This window comes from Struthio camelus, chromosome 8, assembly GCF_040807025.1.
Source record: "Struthio camelus isolate bStrCam1 chromosome 8, bStrCam1.hap1, whole genome shotgun sequence".
Lineage (NCBI taxonomy): Eukaryota > Metazoa > Chordata > Aves > Struthioniformes > Struthionidae > Struthio > Struthio camelus.
The window spans coordinates 27,568,748-27,594,336 of record NC_090949.1 but is presented as its reverse complement, the minus strand read 5'-3'; the positions used below and the strand labels follow the sequence as shown (position 1 = coordinate 27,594,336).

General features: G+C 37.9%; 1 protein-coding gene across 7 annotated transcripts in view; it reads right to left on the bottom strand.

The window, feature by feature from the left end:
* MAST2 (microtubule associated serine/threonine kinase 2) overlaps positions 1-25,589 on the bottom strand; it is a 208,041-nt gene that overhangs the window by 166,410 nt on the left and 16,042 nt on the right. For all 7 annotated transcript variants that reach the window (XM_068953003.1, XM_068953009.1, XM_068953004.1 and 4 more), the window contains exons 2-3: positions 21,912-22,059; positions 18,974-19,116 (exon numbers count right to left, since the gene is read on the bottom strand). In XM_068953003.1, coding sequence (XP_068809104.1) covers positions 18,974-19,116; positions 21,912-22,059 — 291 coding nt within the window. The remainder of the gene's footprint in view (positions 1-18,973; positions 19,117-21,911; positions 22,060-25,589) is intronic.

The window sequence follows — 25,589 nt, the reverse complement described above, 5'->3', positions numbered from 1 at the left end:
CATAACATTTACAAACAATGAATTAGACTGTCAACCTCCTCATTAGGAGCAAAAAGCCATGAAAAAGACTTAAATCAACAGCTGATTTTTTTTTTTGATTACTCTGCTCAGAACTAAGATTTTCCAGTGCTGAATTCACTTTTCCAACTTTTTCCACACACAGTATGTTTCAACATACCTTGAATACATGGTTTTACCTTAGTTTCCAGTTGAGACTAGTCTCCATGCTGTTAAATCACACTATTTCTGTCTCCTTAAGGCCAATATAATATATATTCTAACACTGCCTTTGAAATAAATACTTGAAGATAATAAACCAGAGCATTTGGAGTTAGAGGATTTTACTTTCCTCTGAACTCTTTGTCAATATTGGACTAAGCTTACATTGCTATCCAGGGAAATTTCTTATAGGCAGTTTTTTGCTGATGGATCCTGACAGATTTTTATTTTTCCTTTTCTGGCCTCATAGATAAACTTTTGATATTCATTTCACACAATTCTGTCATCCCTTTGAAAGGCTAGGTAAGTTAGAAGTTGTTCATTTTTAATAAAAATCCTTCTTCCCAATATTTATCCACTAAAGGAGAACAAAAACATGAAACAAAGGAAGGAATTCATTCAGGATTTCAGAGATTTATAGTGCAGTGACAAAATTTTTTATTCTTATTACAGGATCTGTGTCAAGCCTCCCATTTTAAGAGTTACCCTGTGTTTTTTTTCTTCAAAAGCTCTTTTTCTCAAAAACACTGGAAGCATAATAATAATTTTGCAATCTCCCAAGCAAGTTTTTGTTTTGTTTTGTTTAACAGAGCCTGATACATTCAGTCAGAGGAGAGGGGGAAAAAAAAAGTGAGAGATGTTAACCTAAGGCGTCAAAGCATATTTTTCAAAGGAAAAGAGAGGCATTCATTATTTTAAAAGGCATGCAAAGACAATCTCTTTCCATAAAAGCAGCAAGTAAAAAAAAAGCTCGCATTTTGTATTAAAATTTACAGTGCAAAACTTTTTTTATATTTGAGTTATAGTTACATTTTAGTCCAAATTCAATTCAAATACACAATCCTTATGAAAGACACTAATACTGCCATGTCCAAAGTTTCATAAAAACATAACCATACTTCATTTCAGCAGTAATGTATTTACAATGTGTGTTCTTTAAAGTGTTCAGACATCCTACCGAATTACTAATGTAACGTTGAGCTTAGCAGTTGTAATCTTTTGTTCTTTGTTTATGAAAATTCTAAGCTCACCAGTAAGAAACTGAAATATGATGTTCATGCATCATTTGAATTGTCACCTGGGCTTTTGTTTCAAGAACCGACAGGGAACATCAATGTGCTAATTGAAACAAGCAGTATGTAATCCACAGGACATCTTTAGCATATGTTTCCTTCCAAGGGCTGACAAGAGCTTTCTTGAATTTTTCAGCACTGTATTCTGAGGTTTCCAATTTTATGCTAAAAACATGAACAAAGGTGTTGTATGTTTCAATAAATGTTATTTTCTCAGCAATATGTTGTGAGAACTGGAAAAATAAAATGGGAAGATGGTCATAGTTGCATGGAGAGAGAAAAAAAACAAAAACCTCTTCTCTAAAGGAGTATTTCTCTTCGTAATTCAAAAGGCCCAGAAAAATAAATCAAATCAGAAACTTAGCTCCATGATGGACTATTCTTATCGATGAAGGAGAATAAGCTAGTGCATGTAACAAGGCAAAGCTCAATACTCAAAGCTATCATAATTTAAAATTAGACATAATTATCCTTAACAAAACCAGGCACTGTGGAAAGGGGCTTTGGAACAGCTGCTCCTCTTCAATTTAAATGCTCATTTGTTTTACATTGACCTAGAAATCAGTATCCTCCTAACCAAAAGCCAATTAGATAATAGTCTCTCTTTCAAGCTTGTAGAATACTAATTTTTTTAATGCCTTCAGTACTGAAAAGCAAAGCAATAAACTGCAGATGATGCCACAAGTATACTCTGCTTCAATATGCACAACTAAAATCAAGGGGGGGGGTTGTTTTGTTTTGTTTTTAATTTCCTTTCTAAAAGGTCAGATTTACAATGCAGGAAAGACACCGATCACTTCCTTGTGCTAACCTTTACCAGTGCAGTTTCTTGCCCCCTTAAGTTTAGGGTAACCACAGTATGCTGCAAAAAGGGAAGAAGGTAACACAGGGAAAGAAAAGCTAGCTCCACTCCTATGTCATAAGAAATGGAAAGATCTTCAGTTCGCTGCAGCAGAAGTATCCCATCATTCCCTCCACAGGTAAGAGCGATATGCCAAACCGACAATGAAGCAGCATTACATTGCAAAGGCTGTCCTTCCAACTGGCCTCTTCCTCCACCCAGAGTTAAGTCACTAACATCAATGCTTTTACAGATAGAATACTTTCTGGAATCAGATGCTTTCAGCACTGTAAAATAAACTGTAAACTTGAGTTGCGTCTCAAGTAACTGAATTAAAGACATTTGGTTTCCCACAGACTTGATTTTGTCTTCTGTCATCTTGCTCCCTCAAATTGTCCTTATAGAGTTAACTTCAGTTTTCCGATTTTACCTCCATGCAACAGGAGACAGCAGTTCCCCTAGTTAGTTGAGAGTTGTATGCTCTCTGTCGTAGTTGTATGCTTGCAAATCCGTGCTTGCAAACCAGAGTAAACAATGAATTATCTTTCCCTCAGAGAGAAAGTGAGGGTCTCTCTTCTGCTTCATTCTAATTCTTATGAAATTGTAGTTACAATTATTTTTGACATTTCTTCCTCTTTTCAAACCTGGATGAAATTGGCCAGTGGCTTGGAAGTTACCAGGAAAGAAGGCACAATTGCATAAACTTTGATGCCTTACCACTGCTCAATGTTTCTTGCAGTCAGGGTAATTTACTCCAATACTTCCAAATTTGGCTAAAGCCAATGCCAAAAGAACATATTCATTTGTTCCAGCTCTATACAGACAGCGCTAGTTTGATTACAATCAAATACAAAGCCACAAGATTTCTTAGTCTTCTGAGTCCTGGCAGCATCCCTAGAGAAAATTCTTTCCATAAAAGAAGTAGAGCCTTTTCTAAACACACCAACAAAAGAAGCTTCTCAGAGGGCTGGTGTCATACTGAGTTGGACAGGATCTAGGAAGAAACTAATTAAGGCAGGAAACTACATTAGAAAAGACGATTCAATTCTACTGTAATATTAAGTCTTCATGAAAGAAAGAGGAACATTGGCAATCATCAGTAGTAACCCCTAGTTGCATGCTGGAAACAATCTGCTAATACAAAAGATCGATGGTTTAATACTGAAAGGAGTCTTTTCAAACTGCTGAAGTTGTGAAGTAAATAAGCTTATATTGGCAGAATGATCTCATGCCAGAACACAAATCTGTACAGTCAAGGTGGAAATCTAGGGAAAGAGAATCTATTTCCAAAGTAGGTAATGAAGCCAAAGAAAGCTACCTCCTCTGAGGTTTCCTTCTGAAACCACTAAAGTAGAAAGCAACAAAAATGAAAGCGTGAGCTGGGATGGACAACATACAATGCTGCAGTTGGATTCTAAATATAACTTCCTCATCAAAATTAGCAGGCATCATTATTTCCAGTTTATGGATAATTACTCCTCCCCCTTTCTTCCGGCAAAACCTCTTTTGCAACAGGAAGCAGAGAAGAAAAGTTTAAAAAAAAAGACACATTTCTGACCCAGTAAACAAGAGTCTGGGAGTAAGCAGATTACCCAAGAGGTTTCAGAGCAACTAGCGTGATGTCAATTCTGGGCAAAATTAATGATTTTAATGCTATATCAGCTTTTCCAGTTAGAGGACAAAAGTAGAAATAACATCAGTTTGAGAGATTTTTATGGAAAATAACTTCTGAGGAGAGTTCTTATGTGCTTTTGGGTTGGAGGGTTTTAAATGACTGCCTCTGTTGATAAAATAAACATGTGGATTTCAGATTTAGAATTCTTTGGGGCTTTTAACTTGCCAGCAAATAACATTTCAAAAAAAATACATATTTTATATACACATATATATATGCTAGGAAACAGCAAAACTATTTGGATTAAGAATCAGCCAGTCAGCTGAACTTTAAAAAGTAGCTGTCAAAAGAATTCCACTACTGAATAGGACCATCCAGCGTCAACAGAACAGCAGTACATCCAACATTATTCAGCATTTTAATCGATGACTTAGAAATAAATATAATACCACTGCTGATAAAAATAAACTGTATTACAAAGTTTGGCACAGTGTAAACAGTTAGATCAATACTGTTAGAGTTATCTGAATGACTTTGTAAGGCTGGTCCATTCAAATCTTGTTTTAATACAACTAAATGGTAAATTACACTAGTAGGAAAAAGGATTCAGACAACACATACAGCACAAAGGGAACACCTGCAATTCTGTAACTCCACAGATCTCATGGATACCTTGTTTTAAATATTGGTATCACATTTGCCCGTTTCCAGTCCTCAAATACTAGAACTGTTTTAAGCAATGGGTTATACAGAGTAATTAGTCATTCAGAAGTTTCATCCCTGAATTGTTTTAAAGGACAACAAGACAAGGACAACAAGAAGGGCTTCTTCAAATACATCAATAGCAAAAGGAAGACTAGGGAAAACGTGGGCCCGCTGCTGAAAGGGGCGGGTGCCCTGGTGACAAAGGATACAGAGAAGGCAGAGTTATTGAATGCCTTCTTTGTTTCAGTCTTCACTGCTAAGGCCAGTCCTGAGGAATTCCAGACCTTGGAGACAAGAGAGGAAGGCTGGAGAAAGGAAGATTCTCCCTTGGTTGAGGAGGATCGGGTTAGAGATCTTTTGTCCAAACTTGACATCCACAAATCCATGGGCCCCGATGGGATGCACCCACGAGTGCTGAGGGAGCTGGCGGATGTTATCGCTAGGCCTCTCTCCATCATCTTTGAAAGGTCCTGGAGATCAGGAGAGGTGCCTGAGGACTGGAAGAAAGCCAATGTCACCCCACTCTTCAAAAAGGGCAAGAAGGAGGAGCCAGGAAACTACAGGCCTGTCAGCCTCACCTCCATCCCGGGAAAGGTGATGGAACAGCTCATCCTGGAGGTCATCACTAAGCATCTGGAGGACAAGAAGGTGATCAGGAGTAGTCAGCATGGCTTCACCAAAGGGAAATCATGCTGGACCAATCTGATAGCCTTCTATGACAGAATGACTGGCTGGGTAGATGAGGGCAGAGCAGTGGATGTTGTCTACCTGGACTTCAGCAAGGCTTTTGACACTGTCTCCCATCACATCCTCCTAGGTAAGCTCAGGAAGTGTGGGCTAGATGAGTGGACGGTGAGGTGGCTTGAGAACTGGCTGGATGGCCGAGCTCAGAGGGTTGTGGTGAATGGCGCAGAGTCAAGTTGGAGGCCTGTAGCTAGCGATGTTCCCCAGGGGATCAATACTGGGTCCAGTTTTGTTTAACTTATTCCTCGATGACCTGGAGGAAGGGACAGAGTGCACCCTCAGCAAGTTTGCTGATGATACTAAACTGGGGGGAGTGGCTGACACACCAGAAGACTGTGCTGCCATGCAGAGGGACCTGGACAGGCTGGAGAGGTGGGCGGAGAGGAACCTCATGAAGTTCAACAAAGGCAAGTGCAAGGTCCTGCACCTAGGCAGGAATAATCCCATGCACCAGTACAGGCTGGGGACTGACCTGTTGGAAAGTAGCTCTGCCGAGAAGGACCTGGGAGTGCTGGTGGACAACAAGTTAAACATGAGCCAGCAGTGTGCCCTTGTGGCCAAGAAGGCCAATGGGATCCTGGGGTGCATTAGGCAGAGTGTTGCCAGCAGGACGAGGGAGGTGATCCTGCCCCTCTACTCAGCCCTGGTGAGGCCTCACCTGGAGTACTGTGTCCAGTTCTGGGCTCCCCAGTACAAGAGGGACATGGCACTCCTGGAGAGAGTCCAGCGGAGGGCTACCAAGATGATTAGAGGGCTGGAGCATCTCTCCTATGAAGAAAGACTGCAAGAGCTGGGCCTGTTCAGCCTGGAGAAGAGAAGATTGAGAGGGGATCTCATCAACGTGTACAAGTATCTGAAGGGGGAGTGTCAAGAGGATGAGGCCAGCCTCTTCTCCGTGGTGCCCAGCAACAGGACAAGAGGCAATGGGCAGAAACTGAACCACAGGAAGTTCCATCTGAACCTGAGAAAAAACTTCTTCACTGTGAGGGTGACAGAGCATTGGAACAGGTTGCCCAGAGAGGTGGTGGAATCTCCTTCGCTGGAGATATTCAAAACCCGTCTGGATGTGATCCTGGGCAATATGCTCTAGGTGACCCTGCTTGAGCAGGGAGGTTGGACGAGATGATCTCCAGAGGTCCCTTCCAACCTAAACGATTCTGTGATTCTGTGATTCTGTAAAGCTGTGCAATTATCTCTCTCTACTCATTGAACTAACAACCTCCTTCACCCGGTTTTAATCATTTTACTTTCCTTTTAACTCTTCTCAACTTTTGGAGAGGGGTGGGGTGGGAGGCTGCATTTTTCTGTGCCTCTAACAGGAGGCCCTTAAGTAGGTTCCACGGAGACCAGAGATGCAGCTCTCTTAGCTGACGCATGCTTCTTGCTCTTCAGCAAGCCTTCTCTTTCTAAATTGGTTCATCTTTTTGAAACTGAAAATAGCTTTAGTGGATTTTTGACTGTTTTTATTCCTGCATCTATATATATATATTTCAGTTTCTATTAAAAGGTGGCTTTCTGACTTACATTTTGATCCAGAATTGAGCACTGATAATGATCAAGGCAATGCTGCTTCTCCCCTCACAGACTCTTTTCTAGAGCTTGACCAATCTATGAACATATAAAGTCACAGACACACTGAACATAAAGGATTTTAGTCTCATCATATCCCAACGTGCCACGTGTCCAGTCTACCTATGAGCAACAGAAATCTCCCACTTACATTTCATTCTAGCGTCTGATCTTCCACAGCATACTATAGTTAGCACCACCTATCCTAGTCAGATAGTGGGTAATACAGACCCTAGATTACTTTTTCTTAGATGAGAATTTCAGCTCTCGGGCGGTCTACACTACCCACTGACACTTTTGTCTGTTTCAACTGAAGAGGGGAGGAGGTTTCAGGGCATTTTGTTTTTTCTTTAAACGTGCATCACCACCCAGCCACAAGGCCAATCTATTTCGTCCTTTCCATATATGTTTTTTGTTAGGACACAATAGCCACAGCCCTTTTTTTTTTTTTTAAGGTATTTTAAGTGATTAAAGTAATTCTCTGTAAAACATCGGGTAGAAAATATAATAATTATACCTATGCCTAGTGAAAATTAGTATACACTCTCCACTACTCTGAATTAACAGTTTCAGCACAGAACAGCCACTTCTAACAAAAAGGATAAGCTCAACTCTGTAACATAGGGGAAATGCAGTTAAATCAAGTTTATCCATTTTACTTAGCACAAAAGTACCTCTCACTGCTTGCTCCAGCACATACTGAATAATACTGAGATTATCGACTTCTTTTTGAACCACTGAACTACTAGAGGTTTTCTTGATGTGCAAAGACAACTGGAGTAAAATATTACTTCAGGTTGTCCGTTACTATTCTCAGATGGAGATTTCAAACAACATAGGCAAAGCCTGATAATAAAGGCTTCTTAATAATGGGACAAAAAAAAACTAGAGTAGATGGAAGGAAATGCATCATTAATGTACTTAACGAAGAAGTTCAACACCACAATACCTTTCTTTTGAAATTATTGCAACTTATGTTAAGTGAGGAACATCATCAGCTTATCTTTGTTTATAAACAAAGTCATGTGAATTCTGCAGTTAGAACGGTACAGAAAATCTATCACATTATTGGAGAGTTGATTTTAACTGCCAAACACCCCTCCCGTTCAATGGGTTTTAATCTATGCATGACACCTCCCCAGGGAGGTTGATACCATAGATTTGTCTGACAGTTAACATCCCAATGGGAACACGGTCCTTCAAGGTTTGAAGCAAGTCATTTATACCAAGTTTTGCTGTCATTTTCTTTTTTAAATCTAATCTCAACATAACTCAGTTCCCAAAAATCTTTAGCATACAAAAGTGAGAAATACCCCACTCAATTCAGAGTACCCTCTTGAAATGAAGTTGATAAAATTGGTACTTAAATCAACTGTTTTGCTTATAGGTATTACCTGGCATTTATCGATGCTGATACCAGCCATAAAAAGGTCTTGTGACAAATATAGAGTGGAAAGAAAATCATTCAACCAGTTCTCTGTCAGCAACATTTTAAATACAGTATGTAAATTACATCAACAAAAAACAAGCCACCAGACATGTTCTGTGCATTTTTATCCAAATAAAAAAAAAACAAATACACCATTTTAGATAAATGCCTGTTTAATCAGGATTGATGCTGACATCTCATCAGTATAATTTGACAATGATAACATGGTGCTTTACCTCTCAATTCAAATTTCTTTCTGCATGTATGTGATATTACAAATCATTTTTCCTTTCTTTTATAAGCTCGTTTCTTTTGTCAAACTTCTCCGATTATTTCATTAGCTTATTTCGTTCTAATGAGATACCTGTATTTCTTGTAAAAGAAATCTTAAATATGTCTTAAGTTCATAACACTCTGTATTATTTCTGAAAGCTAAATTATTTGATAAGTGAATTAAGGCAAGATGACAAAAACTTATGTAACAAACAGTTATCAAGAGACTTAGGAATAATACCTACAAATGTTATTTTATATTGCAAACCGTTATTTGAGCAGACTCAAAGGGTTTATGGATCAAGAGCTCAAGATGCAGAATACCATTCATTTAGCAAGGAGATACTACAAAAATAACAGTTGTACAAAGGTTGTACCAGAACTAGTTACCGTATGGTAAAAAAGCTAAGTGCAATTTTTAAGTGATTTTGAAACCGTAATACAAGATGCAACACAACTGCTTTCACCCTACAATTTCCAGACCGCCAGCCAATGGCTCAATGAGTTTACAGTCTAGCCCCAGACAAATAAAGGGAGGAATTAAGGAGGTCACAGTAGAAGTATACTTGCACACAAAGCAATCCGAATTTACAACTTTCCTAGCTTCCAACACACCATAAGAATTCATTTTTACTATGTTTTTTTTCTTACTTTCTGGGGGAAAGGGAAAGCCACAAAGAGACATGAACATTGTTGGAAGAAGGCAGGAGGGACAGGAGAGCTTAGGGGCATCAGAACCAGCACAAATCTTAAAAAAGATCTAGCTCACATCAGAGACAGCACAGAATACAAAGCTGCAAATGGCAGGGGGTAACCGAAGTTAGCAACACGGATGAAATTAAAGCAGAAGCAACACTTTGATGCATACAGCACAACCAACATTCTGATGTTTGTGTTCAATACAGTGATAAAATACACTATGTATTTTCTTTGTTAACAGCTCATTGATTAAATTAGCTCAATTATCAATCTTTGGAAAGTCTAACATGGAACTGTCCAAAATCTCTGCAGAGTTAACTATATGAAACACAAATATGTAAGCAAGTATTCACGTGAAGAAGTCTCCACGTGAAAAAATTAGTGCATGCACAATAACCATATTTGTGTAAACACAGTCACATAGCAGTATTATCTATATTAAAGTTATATTTTTGCTAATTTTGAATTTGCATGACAAATACAGAAGTTACCTTAGGGCTGAATGTTTTATTTAAACTTCAAGGCAGAGAATTTTAATTCCAAGTTTCAAACAATAATTTTTTTTTTTATGGGCAGATTGTTAAGCTCTGCAGTAGGAGTTTATCATGAAACTACTTTTACTGTCACTATACCATATGACCACATTAAAATAATGAGGTTTGAACATTTATACCTTCAATTAAAGCTTTGTAGCTTCAAGCACTTAAAGAACAAAGGCTGCCATTAGCCTAGACCTTAACCCTCAAATATGCACCAAATACATTAACAATGTTACCGAATCATGGGGATCACTGTGAAAATACAAGTCCCAGTGGATTCCATCTCAAAGCAAAATCTTGAGGATTTTAATTGGATATTATTTAAGGTATAAAATTAAATTCTCTCATCAAGTTATCTTGACAGCTCATTTGATTCATCAGCCTCAAAAAATATTTTAAAGGTTGTTTTAGGTTAATTACATTTCACATTTCACATCCTTTTATGGCCCCACACTTCTCTCAGTCCTCTATTATAAACATTTACCCCTTGCCAATAACTAACTCCACCTTGAGACACATTTTCGTATGCTCACACTATAACCTCCATATGACAGCATTCTATACTCATGATGTACATAGAATCCCATTTATTTTTTGGAAACTTGGCCATTGCAATAAACAACAGAAAATAAGGGGCACCCAAGTCAGTTATTCCATGCTATTTTCTCATAAGACAACTTAGGTAAGCTAGTTTATTTCAAGCACTTAAGGCACCCTCTCAGGAAATTTTGCACTTTAGTTAGTTAGCCGCAGCTGGCTTTCAGCACACAGGAGTCCTATAAGCAAAGCACTGGAAAACCAACCGGGTCGTTCTTTATTTATCCTAGGCACAGTTCACAAAGGAAAGACATACAGATACAGACTCTAAACCAAGCCCTCTTGTACAGGGATGATGCAGATTTTATACCTCACGTTTTAACAGCGCAAGGACTTGGCAGTTCTCACCAGAGAAGAGTTGAAAACTCTCAATCCCTGCACAAAGGTTCAAGTTGGGAAAAGTAACGTAGCTAAGCCCAGTAACAGACCAAGGCATTTCCCACCTTTTGAGAGCTGACTTTAGAACCTAAACAATACTTTTAACATAACCAGAGGGCAATACAGACACACCCCTTGCAGAGACTGTAGGAATAGGTTGTTTCATAGTGATGTCCACTTGAGTTTCTCAAACATTTTGCAAGCATTAATAAATCGAGCTTTACAGAAAGTCTGTGAGGTATATGCTACTCCCAGTTTTCCTGTTGAACAAATAATTTAACCTCTCCAATGAGGTTTGTTGCATAAGCCTCATGCTTTAGTACTGTGTTTCATTTACAAGGCTACACATACCTCTGGCAAGAGACTTCAGAAAATTCAGTTCCCCCCCTCAAGTAATCTCAAAGCAAGGAGGACTATAGATTAACTGTTAGGTAAGACCCTGAGCTGCAGCTGCTCAGAGGTAGAGCATGTAAACCACTATATTTCCATTTTCCTCAAAGTAGTAAAATAAACAGTTGCTGAGCCTCCTGAGCTGGATCTGTTTGGATAGCTGATACATGACATAGCTTGGATAAGCCAAAATGACATAGTATAGGAAACACATCAAACAAGAAACGGTAGATGGCCAAACATGCAGGATCATACTACTAATTTCTAGAGCATTTCCAAATCTCTTGCTTAGTCGGGCAGGGGGGAGGGTAAAGTTTTTATAGAAGTCTTAAAGCTCAAAACAGTAGAACAGAGTAGTTTGAAACTCAGGTAACCAAATTATTTTATGCTTAAAGACTGACCCTCCTATTACCACATCCCAGGAAGCAGTAACCAGAAACATCGTCGCCAGACAGAGAAGGCAGCCATATTAAGAGACTAAATACAGACATCTCACATTGCCTGTCTTTCTATGGAAATATTTGCAGAAAACACTGAAATGACTGCCAGCTTTTGAATATTTTAAAAATCAAACAGGGAATATTTATTATCTACACTGGTACATTTGTACATAAAGGTCAAAAAGAACCACAACACACCTTCATGGAATGAAGCATCGTTCCAGTGACAACTCGCATTCAAGACAGTCTGAATAGTTTTTTTTTTTTTTTTTTTTTAATATAGTCCCCTATGGCTCCCCAAGCAAAACAGCTAGTTTCCCATGCACACTACAGCAGTTTCTCACTTTACACCTACAATAAATAGTGCTGCTGTCAGGAAGAGAACTGCCTGCATGTGCCAAAATCAATTCAACATATTCTCAGACAAAAAATAACATGCAGCATCTGAAGATAATGAGAACTGCAATCCTTCAAACTGACAATCTGCTGCCTGACAATTATCACAAGGCAAGTTTTATAAATTCATATTTCCTATGACGACAAGCATCAGGTTACAGTATTCATATATCAGGAATATGATTCAATATCAGGAAGAGTATTCAAATTTTCTTTCAACTATGAACATCATCTTTGAGCCAATGAGTTCACTCCAAAATGGAATTTACTTAACTGAAGTCAATTAAAAGATGCTGACCTGAAAAGACTGAGGTTGCTTCAGTAAAAGATGCTGCCTGTGTTCAAGTAACCCGTACTATATATTGAACATACCTTCAGTACACAAGTTATCACAAATATTTAATGTTCTTTACTCATATACACATACATTATTTAGATTGAAATTTACTAGTTAAAAACCTATCAGGACTACCAATTTTGAATACCACTGTGAATATCACCTTAATTTATCATGAAAACATGCAGAATTAGAGCACATGCATTTTAGTATTCCTATCAGAGATGCAGCTTTTCTGCAGTTTGCTCATTATATCATTACTTCTTTGCAAAGGTCTGATTTCCCACTGTTCTGCATTATCAGATCTAACCTCTTTCTTCTTAATTTCAGGTCTTATCATTCAGCTCATGCCAATACCTTCCATCCTCTGTCTAGATCTTGCTTCCCGCCTCTTCCCCAACCTCAGATCCTGCAAATAAACGCAAGCCTGAACATTGCTTTGGTTCCTCAAGTAACACTTCCCTCCTTTTCTCCTTACATCTTCAAAAATTCATAACCGTATTCTCAAAGATTCGCTCATAGACTTCACAGCATAAGCAAGTGCAAGTTTTAATTAGCAAGAAGAAATTTAGACTCCACGTGATCTTAATTACGGAAATTCACTCACTTCCCCTCTCAGGTTGTTACATTTTTTTTCCTCATTTGCTTTTTTTTAAGCATAACTTCCACGATTCTATACAGTAATTAATCCCATTCATTCATGAAACTATACTTTTTTTTGCCTTTTCAACAATATGAAACCATGAAATTCTACTTATACAGTCAAATATTCAAAGTTTCCTACTCCCTGAAACAGATATATGGTCTTCATCAGCTATAATTTGAATGATTCAGCATGATTCAGCAACACTGGAAAAATCAACATGTTACCACCTAAAATATGAACTAAAAATAAGATTCTCTATAACAAAACTTTTGGGGAAAAGGGCAGCTGTTTGTTTCAGAAGGCACAAACGTAAATGAAGTTTTCTGATCAGATTCAAATGTCTGCTTCTGTAGTAAACACCCAGTTAGTCAAAGCAGGAGGTAGCTCTAAGCACCACTGGCACTATAAATTTGCCCCCCAACTACTAATGCATTTTTCAATAAAAAGAGAGAGATTACATCTCATTCTTTTGTGAGGAGGTAGAAGGCTGCGCTCTATACACTCACCTCACCTTCAGCATACATATCAAAGCAGGAAGGTGGAGAGTCCAGTGGAAGACCAGCTGTTGCGCTTTGCAAACTAAGATATAATTTGCTAGTTGGAGAGTTCCCACAAACACCATCCCTTCCAAGACGACCTTCACTGCAAAATTAACAACCATTACCCAGATGCCTGCATTAAGCAGAGATTCTCAAGAATAAACACTAAGTCCATTGAAAGTGGCACTGTAGAATAAAAAGGAGATCCAGAGATTGAATTTTCTTCTATAACTAAGCAGGTTTTGGAAACAGATTGAATATAAAGAAGTTTGAACTTCTGCTAGTTGTGCTGCACTTCAGCTTGCCTTTTCAATTATTAATTTCTATATAGAATTGATAATCAACACAGAACTAAGTTCTCCTTTAGCTACAACCTACAGGAAAACATCTCTAGCTTCAGGTTGGCCCTGTAGCAATGGTGTCATTTTGCGCTGAAAAAGTAATTCACTATACTGAAACAACAGGCCTCCGGGGTTCCAGCACCACCTAGCAGGTCAAAGACCAAAATACAGTTAGGCAATAGAGCTTTTGACCCAATATGGTAAAAATAATCATTTTTATCTTTTTTTTTTTTGGGGGGGGGAGGAGGGGAAGAACACTTCTTTTTTTCCCTTAACTATTCCAACCATCATCTTTCTGCTACCAGAACAAGACCGTTGTTTGCCACGAAACATGTGGCTTGCCAGGATACAGCGCTAAAATATGAAGCTAATTTACAGTCCAAGGCCGGGTCATTCACAAGTGGAACACAATCCCAGAAACAACAGTCTTGTACTATGAAATCGCTAATGTTTCCCAGGATCCCTGAAAACTGCCCCCAGCAATTTACTAGCCCTGGGAGTTAGGTTGTTGCTGGCAATAGGCACATGCTCACCAGCAGATGGCAGAACAGCACCACAAATTCCTTACCCAGCTTTGCAGAAATTCGCAATTGCACATTAATTTAAACGGGATTACTGAAGTTGTCAAACCCACACCCAAACCTGTAGCCCACCAGCCACTCTTAGCAGCCACGAGTGATAGCGTTTTGCAGTGCATCCTTTTGCAATAAAGAGCTCTGCTTCTGCTACTAGTGCAGAAAGGACAAACTGTGTACTGAAAATACACTATTAGGAGTCTATCAGAAAGAATTAATTCTATTCCTAACACATCTAAAACTAAATCAAAAAGCAAAAGAGTAAAAATTTAGAAAAATCAAGAGTAAATATTCTCTCACACATCTAAAAAGCACGCCCCAGCTCAGACAAAGATAACGTGCCACACTGAAGTCGGTCTCAGTTACCGGCCTGCCAATACATGCTTCCCCATAGTCCAAAGGGCCCACTATCTCAAAAACGGCTGCTTTCCTCATTCCACTCAGTATTAGCTAATCCATACATCCTTGTGAAACTAAACACTGAAAATAAATCAGGCTGACTGGGGAATGTCACCGGTCCAGCGTTATTCAACGTAGGAAGTTCTTCAGCTTGTTAGTGATTTCAAATCCTTGCATCTGAGCCTTTGTAGCCTGCAGATTACTACTCAAAAGCTAAGAGGCTGCTTTTTACCACTTCCTGTGGAATGAGACCAGTGAAAGGTGATCTAACTGGTGCTCTCTGCAACAGTGAACAACACTCAGTTGTCTCATTTTGTCTTAAATCATAACCTTTCCAAGTGAATGCAGAACTGCGAGTCATTTGAAATTATTCTCTGAAGAGGAGACTGACCCTAAAAGGAAATCTTGCAAATGGCATTGGAGGATTAACAGACCACCAACTGCTTAGTCACCAGCCTTCATCTGTGAAGATAAAGAAGTGGCACAGACCACATGCAGTGTGGTACAGAGTGTAAGAAAGAACATTTAGGCCAGAGAGAGCTACCACCACTCAGCCGGAATCTTCAACCTCACTTGTGAAAAGGATTAATTTTTCATTTCTACAGCTACTTCTGGATAGGTAACAAGGGCGCAGTTTAGAAATTGAAGCTTGTAAGGGAAAAAAAAAAGTTCAAAATTTATTTTGCAAATATATCAGAATTAGATTTTTCCACTGATAAGCTCTTTCAAAGCAATTCCTCCTTCAAGTGTTTTCTTTTTGACAGCCATAACGATAGGAGGATAGGAGCACGAGTGCTTCCTTATTCTTGGAACATCTCTAACTTCTCTGGGCATCAGATAGCGAGCAGAGCATTTAAAATGTAGTCCTAATTAGTGGATAGCACACTGTCAGATGTTTCCTTCACAAAAAGCTAAAGATAGCGCTTGAGATGCTCTTTACCAAATGGAAAGAAGTAGATGTAAACAATGTAAATATCCCTTTGGTATTCTTGTGGTAAACCAGTTGAGCAACCTGTCCTTAACAATAGCTAACACCAGGGGAAAACCACCCATTTTCCACACAAGCTCCAGTCCTGGCACGTTATAGCATTGAGATTGGTAGTGAGATAAATACTTTTGGCAATCTATTCCACCCACTGAGTTTTGTCAAAATAAAGAACTGCAAGAAAGTTACTTTCTCTGTAACAATCAAAACGTTCTCTTCCCAAATTCCTTCTCCTTCCTAAAGCTGACAAGCCTTTTTTTTTTTTAAACTAATTTGGATTTTTACTACTTTTAAGTGTTCACTACTTTGAGTTTTGAGTGGAAAATATCACTGAGGCATCCACAACAACGTGGCTATGTCTTCTCCCCCTCCCCTATTTACTTCCTTGGCTATCTTAGGCCTATCTTAAATACTGAACAAAGTCATAGGATGTTCCACACCAGAAGTCAATCCACTAGAATCAGAGCCATCTGCCTTGCAGTAGACTAGTAGAATACAGCAGACAATGAACTGAAGGTCACCCTCTGAAATCCTCACATATATTTTAGAAGGCATACAGATCTGATCAACATCAATCATTTCACAATGACAGCACTCAGCGTTCAGTCTGTGCTGGCTTCTTTCTCAAGCCAAGGATCTAGTGACAACTGCTGTGCAGACACATTAATCCACATTATCGCACATGTAAGAGCTGAAAGATTTTGTCAAACAATGAACTGTGCTTATGCAGTTTAGCATGTAAGAATTGGATATATTTCCAGTTCTTGAGTTGTTGCTGATAAGTAGCCTAGCTATCAGTCTTGTTTCAAAAGCTGCAAGCTAATTTCTATAGATTTGTTATTTTTAATTTATCATTTTGCTTTGCAAATATTTTCAAAGTTGAAAAGAATGCAATTCAAGCACAGCAAACAGTCTGTAGGATTACTAGTAGTTAGAAAGTAAGAAATACAGTATTGAATGCCAGCAAAGCAATTAAGCAAAGGAAAAATCCACTGTTACCTACAGTACCATAAAGCACAAGCAGAAATGATACATGTAGCTTTAAATGGTCAGTCTTTTTGGTACCACCTGCCATTTCTGTCTTGCTGTGTATATGTTGTAATAGTAACAAATAATAAAAGAACTGGACACTAATAACCAAGACAGGCATATTAAAATGACACTATTACTGAATCTACTCATCTCTTAATAGAGCTACTCTTCAGAGGAGATTAATTATACTAGCAAGAAGTTTTTTGCTGCTGCAATTTGTGAAACATCTTTCAATACCACAAGCATATTAAAACAGCTGCAAATATGTAACTAGTTCAAAGATCCCAGAATTCATTGCATTTCATTAGGGGTTCATCTTGTTACAACCTCTCTAGTCATTGCTTTAGTACACCACTTCATATAAAAACTCTTAATTTCTAGCCTTGATTAATAGCACTATAATTAACATACAGCCCACCATAAACTATATAAAGGCAAGAAAACAGCCATGTATTTCAATTTTTAACATCTTCAATAAAAAGGGGCAAATACTGGATTTATAGCTGAATTTCTCAGCTTTAATTAGAAATAATTATTTTAAAATAAGTTATTGGCATTCCCATTTCATATAAGAGCATTTGATTGACAACACAAATAGTGCCCTTAGAAACTGGAAACTTAGCATATCAATATGCAATAGTAAGTGTTACATACAAACACATCTGCAGCCCACTGAATAGTACAAAAGGGTTAAGCAAACTAGTAGTCAGAATTAAATGCCTGAAAACGAATGCTTTGTTTTAAAGCACAGCTATTTTCATTAAATTAAGCTATAAAGCTCCAAGGCATTTGCCTATCTCTGGAAAATAAGCATGTATGTTAACAGATCACTTCTTTTTTTTTTTTTTTAAATCTCCATCAGATAAATACTTAGATGCCAGGTTCATGTGAGGATTCTCTCTTTGCGGTGATATTGTCAAGTTACAAGTGTCACTAAGAACAGATATTTAAGGCAAATACTAATAGAACTGTTTTATCAACAGGCACCAAACTAAGACACAACAAAACTCAATCAAATCAGAAGCATTTCAATATATTGATGTGACCAGCATACCTTAACATTGCTAAGACTGCAAATACTTCATTGTAAAATCAAAATTACTGGTAATACAAATGCATAGCTTTTTCAGGTTTAAAGATTCAAGCTTCATTTCAAACCTCCTGGTGGTACCAAACCGTCTAGGCTTCCCAAAAGAAAATTCTAAGGGCTACCAATCTAAACTATCTAGAAGGTGCACCATTTCACTTAAGGGGTCACTGCTTCTAAACAGTCTTACAATTCAAGACACCATTTACCCAGTTTCTTACAGCCATATACCCTAATGCAACTGAAACACCAAAACTACCTCATGTGAGCAAAATTTTTTAATTCAGGCAAAAATCTATGGAATTTGGCAAAAAAAGCTTCCAAGCTTTACTTTTAGTCTTCCATTCATCAATATTTATGTTGCATATATGACTGAAGAGCTGTCTTGTCCTGTTCTTAACTTTTCTTCTCCTTGCACTTCAGCAATTTTAAATATTTAGAGGAAATCAGGAACATCTATAAATAAAAGGTATGTTCCTTTTGGTTTGCAATCAGCTGGCTTCCTTACAGCCAGCTGAATTTCCTTCCCATATAGAATACTCTTCTCCTAGAAGATGCTGATTACAGACTCAACATTCTTCAAAAATACATTTATTTTACCAAAACCTTTTGACAGAAACCATGCAGAATAGCAAATATCAGCTCCAGCTCTTCAATTCCTTGGACAGTTACTCCTTTCAGCTACCTGTCCTCTGAGGAAACAGGTGAAGGTAGCTACTCAGAAAGCTGTTTTCCCATTAAACTTGTTTTAAACCAAGCAACTCATGCTCACATCCCTCTAAGATTTCCAGTGATTCTTTTTTTTTTTTTTTTCCTTTTTTCTTTTTTTTTTTTCCCTCTCTCCCAGGAATCAGGCAGCCTAAGTAGCATTGAGAGGGAGCTTCCCCCAAAAGGAATTATTTTGCACACATATTTTTCCTTTCCGGCTTTTCTGTCAGAAATATCAAAGATGAGTGTACTCTCATCCTATTCACCCCCTACCAAAAAAATTGCCCATAGGAACAAAATGCTGGATTCACTGAGCAGGAACAGAGGAAAGCAAGGTTAAAAAAAACAAAAGCATAGGATCACACCACTTCTTATTTACAGCACAGAAGCATTAAGAGTATTCCCAGACTCACTCACCAAACCAGCAGTAAGGGAAGGAGCAGACTGTCCTAGGGACTGATTTCTCATGCGGACCAGGTTTGAGGTATCTCCAGGTGGCTGCCATGTTGTTTGTCCCACTCCACTGTGGACACTATTTGATAAGGGGAGTAGTTGCTTTCCTTTAAAAACAAAACCAAAATACTATCACAACTTGTTTAACAAGTTTACAAGTTCAAAACATAATTCTGAAAACAAATATTGCATATGGAGGACCAGCGGTTAACAAAAAGCAATTTAAAAGTTCTGGCAGGTTAGATCTTGTAAAAGTACACTATCTGTGGAAATTATTAGGTTTGATAATTAGGTCTTTCAAAGAATCTAGGTTACTTGCATTATTGGGTGATGAGTAAAACCAGAAAGTCGCAGAAACAGATTTCTATCACTTCATACCTTTCTATATGTCATATAGAAAGTATGTATCAACTTTAAAATGATACATACTTTATAGAAAGTATGTATCAACTTTAAAATGATACATTTGTTGCTAATTAAACAATTGTACTACAGAAAAGCAATGTTCATGTTGCAAAATCTGAGGTATAAGTTTCAAAGCTTTCATGAAAACACATTCATAATTTTAAGATATTACATCTTCTAAACAGCTTATCCATCTAGACAGCCCCATTTTCCCCTACCACAGCAACACTCAGCAGTAGGTTTCCTGCAGCTGTGATCAGAATATAATATATGTTTAAACATCATTTTGCTTTGAACTATGGATAGATCTTTTCTAAAAGAAAATTCACTACTCGGCAACATCATATTATCCTAAAAGCAAAACATTTCTGTAGTTTTGCTTTCCTAAATCTCCTTCATATTTGATTAATTAGTATAGACACTAATCTCCCATGCAATCAAGTTGTTATCACCAAGTTCTGAGAAGAAAGTGGAGCTACACAAGCAGAGTGAAAGGTAGTTCCTACCTCTACAAGTTCACACCACTGTACCTTACTGCAGAAAGTACAGTAATCATTTAAAAGGATCTGCTCAATACATTCTTTTCTAGTCAATACAATACTCCTTTTTGAAAAATGTCAAGCAGTAAATTTCCGCAAAGAGAAAGAACTAAAGTTAAAGCCAGTCATATTTTCACTCCATCAAGCTTGGCAGTGTCCAATTATGTGTACAATTATGTCATTCACAAAAAAGAGAAGAAAGATAGTCTTGTGGCTAAAACACATGACTGAGAAAGTCTGTAAATCTGGGTTCCATTATTAGCTTCCAAATGACTTCCCCTGCAACTCTGGTCAGCCAATCTCTGTACTTCAGTTCCACCATCTGTTTAAATGGCAGTGAATAATACCTCTTTTCCTCAAAACCCGGACTGTCAGACTAAACAAATTTCTGTTTGCAAAACACAAAAATGAAACTTGGGCCTGCTATTACGGCACCAGCCTAGGACAGGCCTCATCTCCAACAGTGAAATAGTGTGAGACATAGTGGGAGACGCTTACTTATAGATGGGAAAAGGAAAGATTAGGTAATATAATTCTGTAACAGTATCCCCCTTCAAAGCATGGTGAAGACCACTGCCTTCCAAAGATTATTATGTGCTCAGATATGACAATAAGGATCACAGGAGATGGCAAGACATTTGCTGCAATGAGCAGCAGGAAGAACTCTACATCTTTAATCACATATACTGCAGAAAATACTTTTTTCTCAGAGGCAGAAACCTATTTTTCTACAAATTTTTCAATTTGACCTTAGAACTATATGAGAAATATTACAAATATTCAGCATGTAAAAACAGCTACAATATTTGGAAGACTGCCACACAACACCATTAGCCATGGTTCCATGGATTTTTTTTATTATTTATGTTAATTCTCTGTGAAAGTTATGAGCAACGTATCAAAAATACATTAATGGAATAAGTCAAAGTGTATGAGACAAAAAAGCTCAACTTCTGCTAGCAAAGAGACACAGCGTATGAGTGCCTTTTCCTCAGTCCCACTCAAGCTTACAGCTGTGGACATGATTTTCATGGTTTGCTTTTTACCAAGGTTATTTGCAAATACAGTGATTCTTCTTCTCTGCAGAGATCTAAAACTACAGAAATGTATGCTGCTGTATTTATCTCAGTAAAGCACTAACAAAGAGGTCCTGTAATACCAATTCAAAGTATATAATTATTAAACCATTAAAAACACCCGTGCTTAAGAGAATAAGTACAATATTGTTTAATTCTCCATAATCTACAATTACAAATATCTCCTTTTAGTCCCACAAGTGGAAGCCTTTCCCTACCGCACTTCAGATCTCACAGATGTTCTTAACACTTGCACTTAATATACATCTAAATATCTACATCTCCTTTATCTAATTGAGTCAAACTTATCTTGTTGGGGCTCTTTTCCCCCTTCATATACCAGGTTATAGTAGCTTGAAAAGTCATTAAGATGTAGCAATAAGCTATGGAGAACATTATCAGTTCTTGTAAGTTTTTTGTTCTGAATGTTATATCTAAGCAGTTAAAAAAAAAAAAAAAAACCTATAAAAAGGAACGAAACTTCTCTAGCTTTCCTGCTTCCTCTTGTTTGCTTTACATTGCCATGCACTAACGTGTAAATAGGCAATCAGTCTAATTAGGAAGGAAACCGGCTGAAAATTAATCCTACAGAACAGGAGTGGCATTCAAGCAGATCAGCTATTTGATTCCAAGCTGATCAATGCAGCTCTGTATGCTCTAATGCCCATATGATATACTTTGATGTAAGTTTTAAACAATTGTGAAACCATCCCCCAGCCCACAAAGTGTTTGAGAAAGGAAGCTGTTGAGCTTGGTCCTCCAGTTTTTGGCTAACTACTGGACTATGCTCCACGATCACAGTATCAGTATATTCAATCGCAATTGTTATGCAAAGAAGTAAGACAGCAAACAATGTCACACAGGCTTCACAAAATGGCATACCTGACAAAGAGCTCGCCAAACTACCTCTCCGCAGCTTGCAGTCATCTTGACTTAGCTGACGATGGAGCTTGGTTTTCCCAGCAGATGAAAAGATGTCCGGATTGCTGAGCTTTCTACAACGTAACGGAGTGGACTCTGTCACCATTTCCTGTACAAAGGAAAACAAGTAAAAGTTTATTAGTGATGCTAAGGTGTCTATTTTCTGAAATATACTATTTCCAAAGTATAAACAAGATCTGATATTTAGGGTTTTTTTATTATTTTATTAAACTGCTTAAAATTGTAAATTCCCCTCTTCTGTGCCACTCCTCTGTGCAGAAAGCACACCAAAAGATCCCAGTCTGTCGTGGTTTCTTCAATATTACTGTTGTAAGGAACACCAGCAATAAAGGTCAGAAAAAGGCAATCAGGCCACAACAGTTATTTGCTCTTACAGTATGCTGCAAAAGCGACTACTGAAAATCAGGCTAAAATAGATGCTTTGATTAAATTATCTCCTGTTAAAGCAAATAGTATTTGCTCTGATTTATTGAGCAGTAACATACCTATGAAGAAACTCTTATGTCTTGTTTCAACCCAAAACTATTACAAGATACAGTACAGCAGCTCTACCACAAGACTGTATGTATCACTATATAATAATCCATTAGGATAGAGATCATCCTTTGTGGAATGTCTGTTATTACTATAAACAAAATTAGACATGTGTTTGTCAGAAATACTTCCACACCTATACACTCATTTTACAGCATACAGCAAACATTCAATCAAAACAGAAGTAGGTAGAACAGTGGCCACACAACCACAGTGTTTCTCTAATACATTTAATTGTTCTGGAGGTGTTAGATTAACTTTGATCTCACATCTGAAGAAGAATTACAAGCATAGTTATCGTGCATGGATTTAACGATAACGTGACACTTTCCATTCTAGCCTATATAGAGGCACTTAGACAAGTTCTCTCTTCTCTACAGTTGTGCAACACACTATGCAGGTTTTAATGGATTGCTCCATTTTGTTTCAAATGCCTCTCATTAGCTGTACAGCACTTCGAGGCATGCTTGTCCTTATCAGTTCTCATTGAGGCAAAAAAACTGCAAGGAACAATTTGCCTAGCATGACACATTGCCACATGGTTTATTGTGGTTTTAAATCACGTCTTTTATATGATATTTAAAATAATAATTAAAAAAAAAAAACACCTACCACTAGGGGTTTTTAATTAAAAATTGCAGACTGAAGTCAAAATCAATTTCTGAAATCATTAATCCAAATCTATTCAGTCTACAGTGTTAAACCCTAAAACTGTCAAATCCAGACCAGGAGCAGGGAGAGATGAGTAAAGGGGGTTTTACATGAAAAATGAATTTGCGTTTGTACTAGAACCCTCGCCTAGCTCCGACTCACTACTGCTCAACCTTTTCTAGACTCCACCTCCTTTCAGTCATGAATCTTCTGGCATCTCATAACAGTAAGTAACTTTGAGGGACAAGAGTGCTTTGCTCCACCTCTGCTTCAGCAGTGCACGTTTTACAGGTTGAAAGATACTGCTGTAACATAATTTCATCCTCTAGCTACGGTTACATATTCAGTCACAGCACTGTCTAAACCAAATCAAGATAAAGACTTAAGTAATTTAAGGCAGATCAGTTCACTTATCCAAATCATCACTCAGCTACAAACAGTTGCACTGGCGCAAGAGTGGGGGAGAGGTATGAAAACAAGTGACCTACAATAGAGACAAGTGCTTGATCTGGAACAGCTTTAATCAAACATTCAGGTTCTTCATACTCATCTTGGAGCAAAGACGATCACATTTTCATTTGTCTCAAACCTGTTTCACAAGGATACTGATGATTTTAATTTCCAGCAGCCTATACTTTTTTTTGTCATTGGGAGATCTGAAAAGACATCTGCGTTCATGCTACCACACTACCAGCTCGTACTTAAGAGTAAGCTATATAATTTTGTAATAAACACACACGTGTGTGTATATATATATATATTTTTGTATGTGTGTGCACATATATATGCATGTATGCATACACATAAAATATACACAATATCCACTCAGCTACAACATCCTGCCTACACACACCTCTCAGCCCTGAAGCCAACCCGATAGTACATGCTGCTTCTCAGGATGTCCTTCCACACGCAGATCTTCAGCAGCAGTCCCCTAACAAGCAGCTCCTCCCTACCAATCACTTACACTGCAAAGATACCACAGGATCAGTGGATGGGTAACAGTTTCCCACACCAACTAGTGAACTTAGGCTGTCCGCTACAGCAGATAGGGTCAGTGCATTTTACATATGGAAAACTCCTCACAAGCTCTTTTTATTAAGCACATAAAACACTTGGACAACATTCAGAAGACTACATAGTTGAAGGTTTTGAAGAAAGGGACCCCAGTAATGATCTGCAGGTTTATACAGGTTAAACATTGCTTTTTCCTGACTTTTCAAACAAACAAATCCAGTGCAATGTTTTGAAACAGCCTACTATTTAAAAAAAAAAAAAAAAAAAGTTGAAGTACATCACAGCCAATTAAAAATGCCATTTTCTAAGTGCTACGTGTATATTGTGCCAGCAAAATACTGAAGAGGGAAAGTTTTAATTTGACAACAACAGAGTTTTCTTTCATAAGACTGTAATTTCACTCATCCATCAAAACCAAGCTTAAACATTACAGTTCATAGATGAACTACAGGGAGTAAGTGTTTAAGTTAACACAACTAAAACAGGGGGAGGGGGGCACGCAAGGAAAGGGGAAGAAAGCTTTCCCTGCCCCAAAACAAGATGCGATACATACAAAGGACAGAAAGATCTTATACAATCTGCCAACTGAATGCTGAAGGAAAACTCTGTGCAGTTCTATACAGTAAGATTTTGTTTACACGCTTTCAAATGACTAATCAGACTACCAGACCAACTGGTTGAAGACTCAATTACATAGCAGAGACTGACAGATTTTAAGGACTCCATTTCCACTTTTGAAAATAAAAACCTCTTACAGCTTTAGAAATGAAAGCGTTAGTAAGCATGAGCAATATGTTTTGGTTACACACACAGTGGAAAGGGCTGCGAGCATCTCTTTCTTTCCAGTGGTGACAGAAAAAACTTAATTTACTTTGCCCTTGTGGCTTTTGCCAAAGCGAAAACTAGGCTTATACAGGCAGCTGAACTCTGCAGAGCTTAGCACTCAAGATAAAAGCGTCATGCAAACAATCTTGATTTGTTAGGCAAAACCTACTCCTACCCAGTCCCTTCAACGGTATATAAAAGTTTGCTCACATAACATGAAACAGTGGGATACAAAGAAGAACGGCAATTGATCTTTCTTCAGCAGCAAGCAGCACCACATTTCGCAGCCCACTTATGACTTGCCACACTTGCACAGAAAAACAGTTAAAATAGTTGTGGCACTGGAAATAAACACAAGTCTTTTCTCTTGCCTGAAATCTCACATTGGGGTTACTGCACTCAGCGAGACAGAACAGAACAGACTTTTGCAATAGCTGTAGACAGAAGACAAGAAATCTTGTCTTTCCTGGGGTGTAAGATTACATTCATGTGCCATGTTAAAATCCTGCTCCAGTAACTTCAGAATACAGGCACAAGGAACCTGCTTGGTTATCAACTCTAAATAATACCTCTTTTCCATTCCATTGAACA